This window comes from Nothobranchius furzeri, chromosome 7 (genome assembly GCF_043380555.1).
Source record: "Nothobranchius furzeri strain GRZ-AD chromosome 7, NfurGRZ-RIMD1, whole genome shotgun sequence".
Classification (NCBI taxonomy): domain Eukaryota; kingdom Metazoa; phylum Chordata; class Actinopteri; order Cyprinodontiformes; family Nothobranchiidae; genus Nothobranchius; species Nothobranchius furzeri.
Window position 1 is genome coordinate 69204839 of NC_091747.1, and position 10720 is coordinate 69215558.

Here is a 10720-nt window from a genome sequence, read left to right on the forward strand (position 1 = left end):
ATTTACACTAATCCTTAAAGGATGTGTAGCACGAGCAGCTCAAGGTTTCCTAATATAAATATTCAAAGAGCAGCTGAGATGAGAATCAGCTCCTCTAAAATCGAGACCATGGAAAGAGTGGAATGCCTTCTCCGGCTCAGGGATGAGGTCCTGCCCCAATTGGAGGAGTTTAACTCGTTGTATGCCATTGACGACTAAAGTGCATGTTTTTACTGTGTGGGTGTCGGACGAGCCCCCGCACCGTGAGAACAAACATCTCAGCTCTAAAGCCGATCTTCATCCGCATACGTCACACGTCATGTGATCAGGAGGCAGAACATCCATGTGTTAGGAGATCGTTTTGGGCCGTTGCTGTAAAAAAAAAAGTGAGGCGCGAACCGGAAAAGCTTCTGCCGATCACAATTCAACAACGGATTATGAAAGAACGGATAACGCTCCAAACGCGCGGATTCTTCCTGATGTAAGAGGTGAGTCTACGCTTTGTTTTGGTTGTTTTGGCGCCGACATCATCCCAGCGCGCAACGTTCTGCGACTCTTAAAAAAACAGTAAAAATGGTGAGAAACGCTGGCAGCGACGGGCTTTAGCGATCAGGAAACAGCTGGCAGCGAATGAGTTGAGGATCTCAGGTTCTTGTTACTGAGTGAGGGAAAAACCGAGCGTAAGATCAACAAGCTGATTGGAGCTGCATCTGCATTGATGCGGGTGTTGTGCGGGTGTTGTCGTGGTGACGAGAGAGCTGAGCCAGAAGGCAACGCTCTTGATTTACCGGTCAGTCTACGTTCCTACCCCCTATGGTCACGAGCTTTGGGTAACTAATGCAGATGTTAAACAGGATCATACGTTTAATTGGAAATTAAAAATCAAGTTTAGTTCTTTGTGGTTTGAGTCTTTAGGTAATGTGAACCAACCATCCATCCAGCTTGTCCACGTAGGGTCGGCCGCGCGCGCGGGGGGGGGGGCTATCTCCAGCGGTCAATGGGCAATCAAGCGGGGTACACCCTGGACAGAGAGCCGGTCTATTGCAGAGCACAGCACAACTAATACTGTTTTAATTAGACAAATAACACAAACTACCTACAACACAAGACAGAAATGAGCCCGATCTCATGACTAACACAAGATCAGAACGTTTTTACCATAATCAGTCACGTCCAAAGTGTGGCCCGGGGGCCATTTGTGGCCCTCAGAGTGATTTCTCATGGCTTAATTTCTACAACGAGGGCTGCATGGTGGCACTGCTGCCTCGCAGCACGAAGGTTGCGGGTTCGAAACTCGGCTGCGGCCTTTCTGCGTGGAGTTGCGTGTTCTCCCCATGCATGGGTGGGTTTCCTCCGGGTACTCCGGTTTCCCCCACAGATCACAACATGCCCTACAGGTTATAAAGTGTAAGTCGCTTTGGATAAAAGCGTCTGCTAAATAAATAAACATAAACTTGGTCTCTCCAGCAGTCTGTTAATTTAGAAGGACACTTTTTAATGCTTTTCTGTTCAGATTTGACTATTTTGTCATGTTCTGGGGGTGGAGATGGTGGACCAAGTGTGGTGGAGGGTTCCAGAGGCAGATGAGCAGGCACGGATAAAGTAAAAGTAGTTTAATCGTAGAACGGGAGTGACAGGACAAACGAACATGCACAAAACGACAAACAATGATCCGACCAAGGACAGGTGCAGACAGGTGGTATAAATACACAAGGCTAATTGAGAAAACATGGGCAGGTTAACGAGGGACAGGTGAGAACAATACGGACTAATCAGGGCAGGAGAGAGACAGTCAGGAGGGCAGGGGCAGATCGTGACATAATTAGGCAAAATTCAAGCAGTGCAATAAAAAGATTAATAGATTAATTTAAGATGAAATATTGTTAGGAAGACTTGCTGGGTTAGGGTAAAACGTGATTACCGATAAAGGAACAGGTGAGTAGAGTCAACCGAGGGAAAAGCTGAACTAGTTTAAACAAAGAAACAAATCACGGCCATGAGTCTGAGTTGGTTTATGCCCCGATGATGTCATTGGCTCTTTATATTATTATTCAATTCAATTCAACTTTATTATCAGACTCAAGGCCCACATTAAAACAGAGACATAAAAACGATACAAAAGATTATAAAAGACATGCAAACCAGTGTCTCTACGTGTATGACTGGTAACGCACCGCACTAAACTGGGGATCAACCAGCATCCGCACAAGTCTGGTCTTACAGACTTATTATTATTATTATTATTATTAACTTTTTATGCATTGCTTTCTCTTCTGATAAAGTTTATAGATAGAATTAAATGAACAAAACTCAGACTTATAGATTTTCTGAGGAAAATTCATCATTTTTGATCATTTTAATAATAATAACGTTGATTTCATTTGGGACATTTTAATATGTGACACCGGTACCTCCACAAACAGCCCGACCATAAACAAAAACAACTTCACTCCTTCTGTTCTGTTGGACAGAACCACCTCCTCACCCAGCTCCAGGATCCGGCACCTTTTAGTGCTGGTGCTCACCTGAGCCGACACGATTACCTCACCACTAACGCACGCACCTGCTGATGTTTAACACAACCATGTTAGTTCACTAACGGCTTTTAAATCATTTAAATAATAAATAACATTGGTGGTGTGAATCTGTGGCTGTTTATTCTCTGTGGACAGCTCTCCTGTGGGATCTGCTCTGCAGACAGGACACTGCTCCTGCCAGGTCCATCCACGATGTCTGGCTGAACGGAACCAGCAGGACAGTCAGGAATGATGCAACCTGAGATCTGCTGTATGTGCAGCTGCTTGTTGTCTCTCTGCAGAAGGAAACATCTGCTGAGCGCACATCTAGCCTCTATGCTTTTTCAACATTTGGGTTCCGAACTTAGAGAGACGGCAAGGGTGACTTGTTTCAGTTTTAGACACGTGTGATTTACTAAAAGAGGAATCGTGAACCAGATCATCTGGAAGGAGCTCGTTGGGTCTTACCTGAATGGTTTGAACGTTACTAGACATCTTCTGACCATTATTTTACCGTCGGTGCTGCCAGTAATCATTTTCCAAAACGAGTCTCCGCTGACATCGCTGTTAACCCCCGAGCTGGAAGTGGAGAGAAGCGGACATCCTAAAGCGCGTAACATCCAGCAGCAGTCGGTGCGCTCACCCAGAAACCCCCCACCGCAGCCCGCTCCTCTGAAATCAGACAAACTTTCATTCAGCAAGTGTCTTTGTCTATGAGGGAACCTGCTTTTATCGTGCCGTCAGCAGGCGGAGGAAGCGGCTGCGGGGTCCGGTGGAGCGGGGCCGGGATAAAAACGGCGCCGGGATCAGGAGGAAAGATGTGGGCCGAGTCTGTTTCCTCCGCTGGGTCTGGAGAAGAGAAGCGGCTCCGCGCCCGGCTCAACTTCAACCTGGGCGAGTGTGGCCAGCCTGCCGGTGAGGTGACGGATTTTTGATTGGTGATGGTCCGTGCTTCCGGTTGAGATTTTCAAAACAATGTACCAGAATGTCAATACTGCCTAGTGTTGTTATAACTAAGCATTATAATTATTTTTGCAAATTCCCACACACACACACACACACACACACACACACACACACACACACACACACACACACACACACACACACACACACACACACACAAATAATAATAATACCAAAATACTATCCGCATTTTAGATTTCTTCTTTAAGTTTTGTCTGCTTGTTAAACCTATAAAAATAATTGCCTTTATTTCTGCATTTTTAAAAATGACACGTTTCTTATTTTGGAAGTGTATCCCTCCATTTCCTGTTTTATTGTATCTCCCACTGGCTTGATGGTTGTTTGGTGTGATTCTGATGCACAGCTCTCTTGGTGGTAGAGACCCTCCGCAGACGCGTTAAATGATAAATGACCCGCACTTGTATGGCGCCTCTCAGAGTAAGGACTCCAAAGCGCTTTACACTACAGTGTATCGTTCATCCATTCACACACACATTCATACACTGGTGGGGATGAGCTACGATGTAGCCACAGCTGCCCTGGGGCGCACTGACAGAGGCGTTCCCCTGCATGGCGGCATCAGAGGCTCGACAGCCGCTGCTGATAAACAAAAACACAAAAAGTCACTTACATTTGTTCCTGTATGATGTACAACACAGTTATTAAATTATTTTTATTATATTTGAGTTAATCAGAATAAAATTAATGTAAAGAATTTTGCCACATTTTGATGCCAAAGAATGTTTAGTCTTAATTTATGTGTTATGTGTAAATAAGGTATTTAACAGCCAAATGTTGTTTAAACTGTATTTATGACTAGATATAAAGCTAAATACGAGCCTTTATGTTATTTAGCCAAATCTTCGACTCCCACGATTTTCAGCAGCCAAGAAAGAAGGAATAAAAGAAGTATTTCAGCACCATGGACAGTGAGCGGTTTAGGACACAACAGCGGCACTCGGCGGCAGGAAGTAGTACTGCAGCAGGAGAGAAAAAAAGAGAAAACGGTCTTGTATGTATGGCTTCTCAAGAAAAAATCACGAGGCGCTTCACAAAAACAAAATACTTTAAATAAATAAATAAAAAAACATAAAAACACCCCAGCAACAACAAAGGTAGACTAGATAAATGAATGGATGATCTTGAAAAATGCAAATAAGAGTAAAAAACGATTAAAAATGTCATAAAAACTGCAAGAAAACTGACATTTTATCATATTTGTACATAAAACCTTTAGATGACTTACCCCTTTTTCGTCATCCTATATATGAAACGTATTATTACAAATAAGCATCAGGCAAAATGCTATATAAAAATGTTATTCCATCTAATAGGGTGATAACTGTTGTTTTTTTTACCACACATTATAAACGGTTAGTTGTGCGTTAATAAAATATAATAAAAAATCACAGCATAAAATATAATTGGCACTAACTTATTTGGAAGAGTCCTGGCTGTACCTCTCAGCTGCCCTGTTTACAGTATTTGTGTAAATGAGCTGAAGTCAGTTTTAGTCACAGCTCAGGTTATTTAGCCTTGGTGGTCAGCAAAAGCACTGGAGCAACAAGACAGGCAGACAGGAGGAAATCTGCAGGCGACGAGGCTGAAGATGACAGAGAAATCTCAAACTCCTTTCATGCATCACTTGCTGTTGGACATGTGGACGTGACTGACAGCTCACCGCTCGTGCAGGCTGTCCCTCTCTGTGGGTTCTGAGAACACCGCTGCTCTATCTGCATGAGGCCACTGAGCAAACCGTGTGTGTGTGTGTGTGTGTGTGTGTGTGTGTGTGTGTGTGTGTGTGTGTGTGTGTGTCAGAAGTGAAGATGCTCAAATGCTGAAGGTTTCAACTCTAATCAGGTCTTAAGGTTTAACTTATATAGATCCGTTACATAAATGTGTGAGGGGAGGGGGGTGGGAGGGATGAAAGAAAAAAAATAACCTAGTATGTATTCGTATGTGTATATATGTATATATGTATATATGTATATAGATTGATAACTTAATGCTTCTTTCTGTGTAAATTGTTTTCTTTTTCTATTTTTTTCTCAAATTCATGGGTTGAGATTTTGTCGGCCAACAGGTTCAGGAACTATACTGTCCAATTTCTTTAATAATCATATGATTATTTCATTTGTATTAATGCTATTTTAGTTAAAAGGGGCAGACAACATAAGTTTTTCTTCTTTCTGTCCCCTTTTTCGTTTTGGCTTGCAGCAATTTAGTTCTGACTGTATTTTTATTTTAATGTCAATAAATGAAAATAAAAGATAAAAAAAAGTCTGAAAAAAACACTTTAAAAATCAAAAATCATTCACAAAGTGCTTTCCTGCATTTTTCCCTGAAAGAACGAAACAAGGGTACAATTTGTAGGAAGTGAGAAACATCAGAGGCTCGTCTCGGCGCTAATGTGCAGGTTTTAGTGGTTCAGTTCCCAGCTGGGAGAGTTCTCTCAGCAGCGCCTGTCACCATAGCTAATGAGCTGCCTGTGTTCAAACAGAATAGGACCTGAGGCTGAGACGAGCAGCATCCTCTACGGAGCCACACACACAAAGAGTGTGTGTGTTGGTTTGTAATCACACTTATTGTGCCAAATATTTTCTTGTGTCGGTTGTTTTATGTTCTCATTTTCCAAAGTCTTCCACAAAAGGAGCCGAGGAGATCATCCACAAGCCGCGATGTCATCGAGACGATCCCAATCCTTGGAATACAAACACAACACAGACTTTATCCCGTCATCAGCTGTTTTTGCTTTGCTTTAGTGTCATGATCTGAGGTAGGAGCTTAACCCAAGACGTGCAGAATCAGATGCCGGAGACAAGTTGAATAGTAAAAAGGTAAAATGATATTTATTAAACGGGAAGAACTAAGGGCGCACTGAAGTCCAGCGGGTTGCAGAATGCGGAACCGGCGTCTACAGGAAAACAGAGGTGAGTCTGGTGTTTGTAGTTCCGGGAGTTTTGATTTGTAGTCTGACTTACTGTGCGGAAGTGAAGTTGTTGTTAGGAGGGGGAGTGAGCCGGGGTGATATCCAGGATGAGGAAGCGGTCCAAGATGAAGGCGAGTAGGAGAATGAGCGGGGATATTGATCCGGAGAGGGAGCGTGAGCGAGGTGGAGAGCGGGTCGGCAGGCGGAGGAGATACAGGAACGAGCCAGAGATTTCCTTCCAGGGGCAGAGCGAGTAATCCAGGAATCCAGGAACCTGAGGTAGGTATCAAACATCTATGAGCGAATATTCCCAAAATTCAAAGTACAAATATCAAAGAGCAAACAGAGCAAAAAGCACGGAGGCAAGCGACTACCAGTAAACGGCAATCATCCGGCGTCGTAATCTGGTCTTCCTCCTCTTTATAAGGCGGCCCGCTGATGAGAAACAGCTGTCCTGAACGTCTTCTCATTTCACCTGAGATACGCTGGCTGTCAAAAGAGTTTGCTTAACAAAAATTACTGTGTTTAAAGACAAAATTTTTCATGCGTGCATGTGTGTGTGTGTGTGTGTGTGCATGTGTGTGTGTGTGTGTGTGTGTGTGTGTGTGTGTGTGTGTGTGTGTGTGTGCCCTTGTTTTACTGATATCAGCTCAGATGGTACCGTCTCCAACCAACCAATCGGAGGAGAAAGCCCAGACATTCTTCTCATTAGTGACACTCTCCAGCACCTCCTGGGGATCCTAGAAAGGAAACATAGTTCTCTGTTCTATTTCTTGGTTACTCCTAAGGACACCTCCCAGGACATGCACCCAAAACAATCTCAAGAGAGAGCGGCCAAGAGCCACAAACCTTCTCCTTCGCCTTCCTAGTGGTAGAGTGTCCACGCTGGGATTGGGTTATCGGGGTTCAAATCCCAGTCAGGTCTTACTAAAGACTTTAAAAACAGGACCCAATGCCTCCCTGCTTGACACTCAGGTTTAAGGGGTTGGATTGGGGGCTTAAACCACCGAACCGTTCCCGAGGCTGAACCCAGACGCCTCTCAGAGGAAGCTGATTTTAGGATCTTCCTCTTTAGAACATGACCTACATCTAAAGGCCACAGCCAAAAACTGAAATCGTAGATGGATCTGCTCCTTATTTGTGCAGTGTTATTCTGCTTAGGATCATAAATAGGAAATGTTCAACATGTTGGATTGTCTTGGTCCAATATCAGAGAATGTGTGGTGTGCCTTGAGGACAACAGAGCGTGCATCCTATTAAATGTGGCCAATCAAAAACGAGGTGACAGAGTATGCTACACATACTCCTCCATCATGTTTGCTTCCTGACCTGGGACTGTGGCCACGGACCACACAACGTGGCACCAAAACTGGTGCGTCTATGACTTCTTTATCACCGTGTGTGGCGTCACTCAAAAATCTTCAGACAATTTTAAAATCTTGCTGTGCGAACCAGTTCTTACGCTCATCCCACATGACTCTGTACAGATGCATGCTTGACTCTGTGTGTCAAACCACACAAGAACAAGAAGTTGATCTAAAACAGAATGAAAATGCAAAATAGTCTCCCACTCTAGCGACCTGCGCTGCCAGTCAGCATCACGATTCTCCATTAAGCTTCTGACAAAACAGCCTCCAATCAGCCCAGATGTGCGTGCTACAAATCACTCCACCGAGCCGTTTCCATCACTCATTACAAATAAATCAATTCTCCTCATTGTTATGTTCTCTGCTCATGTCCATTCTACCTTCTTCCATCGATTCCTGTCATCTGCCCATTTGTCAAGGCTGTTTTCCCCCCTTTATCCCTCTTTTAAGCAACAAAGAGACATTTTTAATAGCAGTCTATGACTTTTCCCTGGTCCCAACCCACCACCCCACCAGTGTTGGGCAAGTTACTTCAAAACGGTAATGCATTATTTATTACTTGTTACCCTCATTTTAAAGTAATTCGTTACATTACAATATTACTGGTTTTAAAATGTAAGGCATTACACTACTTTTGCATTACTTTTGCATTACTTTTGCATTACTTTCACCAAAACAACTTCAGTATGAATCTGGTCATGTGACGCTCAGTGAGCTCATGACATATATGTGGAAGGTGATGTGGTGTCTGAGCTAGGATTGCTGTTAGAAACAGTCAGATATAATAACAGTGCTTTAAAATGATTGTTTATTAAATAAAAGCAACAACAATCTGTACTCTCAGCACGCTGCCATCTTATATTAACTGAGCAGGGAGTGAGGTGGTGGGGGCTCCAAGCCTATATTTGCCTTGGTCCCCAAATTCCTTGATACGGCCCTGGATGTGGGACTGACTTCTGGGGTGATCTGATTCTATCACATGTATAAATATTAAATGCTTATAGATTATTGCTTTTCACTGGTAAAAATGTGTGTTGGGGATAAATCTACCTACTTTTTTCTTTTCAAGCACTTTGTTTTGTTTTCTTGATTTTATGTGAATAATTTCCGGCCCTTTCTCTCTCTAACCTTCCTGTATGCTGCATGTTTTCTCCGTCTTCCAGAAAAACTGTAAACTAGATTTCCTACTTTCTACCTAATCAGCCAAAGGGATCTACCGAACGCAAAAAAAAAAAAAAGCTTCATATGCGCTGCGCTCCAGCAGCAATGAGTTGAAAACACCGGGGCACAGATTATGAACTCAGCTGAAAAGTACATGAAGTACCAGAGAATATGGGCTGATATAAACGATCGCAAACGAATTACTTTGTTTTGGTGGAGCGATTTTGTGAATATAACAGCGGCCGCACGCAGGACGCAGCTGGAGTATTTGAGCCATCACCGCTGCGTCCTCTCTGCTCATAGAATGCCCGCAAAGCTGAGTCCATAAATGACGTCATATATGTGGATACTGGATCTTTTTTCAGGCTTCCCGCAATTTGAATTTTTAGGAAACCCACATCTTGATTCTGGGTTTAAAAATGCATTGTAATCACCGCGTTACTGACACTTGTACCGAGTAAATATTATCGTTTTTTTCCCTGTAATGCCTTACATTACCACATTACAGCAAAAAGCTATGCATTACAGTAATTAATTACTTTTGTACCGCGTTACTCTCAACACTGCACCCCACCTAGTGGACACTTATGTTGTGTTGTCTGAAGGTTAGGGTTAGGGTTAGGGTTAGGGTTAGGGTTAGTGAGTCAAGTTTTAAAAGTTTAAAGATTTATTACTAACAAATTAAAGCTAGACTAACTTCATCACTAGGTGTATGGTGTAACTAGGGTGAGGTAAGACTGAGAATGGTGTATGTGTGAATGTTGTTCAGAACCAGCAAATCCAGAGAAACGATTAGTTCTGATGGGAGTGAAGATGATGTTTCGCTCTAAGCTTTGGTCGAGAGGTTTATAACACACATTGAGACGTCATTCTATCGGTCTACCTACCCTTGGCGGAAGTCCCCGTCTAGCTCAGGAGGTGTAGTGGTCCAGCTTGGACCTTTCTGGAGCCGAAGCCTGTAGCACAGCCGCGGTCGCCGACCAGTCCTGTCTTGAGATACTCCCAGGTCACAACAGTTTTACTGGCATCTAGCAAGACCCTGAAGGGTTGTGATGGTTCAGCTTTTATTCTGAAGGAACCACTGCAGCAGGTGGAACATGCAACAGATTTAATCCAGCTTGTCGTTGGTTCTTTCGGCTGAAGAGGAAAGTTACGGATTGGCCACTCCGACAACTTCTCTAGAAAGCTTTGAACTGAAGTTAAGATGATGTGGGCGTAGTTTTATCATTTGGATGTTTTGATTTACGGTCGAATAAAAAGGACAACAAGAGGGGATGTACCAAGCACCAACAAAACCACGCCTCGCGTCAGACCTGGAAGGTTCTGATTGGATCAGAAAAGGGAAATATGTCATGTGACTTTAAGCATTACGTAGATCAGTCTCTAGTGGAAATACTTAAAGTTACATTACTTATTAAAATACTACTGATCATAAACATTGTCATTTCACAGATTGGTTCACATTTTATCATTGGACTAACACTTTGTTTGATTAGCTTATTAAAAATAGAGAAATAGATCTGTTTCTAGAAGAGTTCTTCTTTCTTCTTTCTTGTGCTGTCCGGGGAAGCAACAGTTTAGATAAGCACAGAGCATAAGTGGCCTTGACCCATCCTTGTAGATGAGGTTTGTGTCAGAAACTTCTGGTTTTGCTTTGAGCAGAGAAAACAGAGCGGGGCCTTTTAGGTCAGAAACGGACAATTCATCCCACTACAGTTCCATCTTGATTGTAGCAGAAACACCAGGAGAGATTAAACGTTTGACTGCTGGCTGATGGGTCACACAAACAGATTAGTTGTTTC

The 10720-nt window shown here is 43.1% G+C and overlaps 1 protein-coding gene across 1 annotated transcript in view; it reads right to left on the reverse strand.

Moving 5' to 3' along the window:
• Nucleotides 1-3386, reverse strand: part of LOC107382438 (alpha-1,6-mannosylglycoprotein 6-beta-N-acetylglucosaminyltransferase B) — a 247027-nt gene extending 243641 nt beyond the window's left edge. Inside the window, exon 1 of the mRNA XM_054751824.2 lies at nt 2964-3386. Within this exon, the coding sequence (XP_054607799.2) occupies nt 2964-3115 (152 nt within the window). The 5' untranslated portion in view covers nt 3116-3386. The remainder of the gene's footprint in view (nt 1-2963) is intronic.
• Between the last annotated feature and the right edge of the window lie 7334 nt (nt 3387-10720).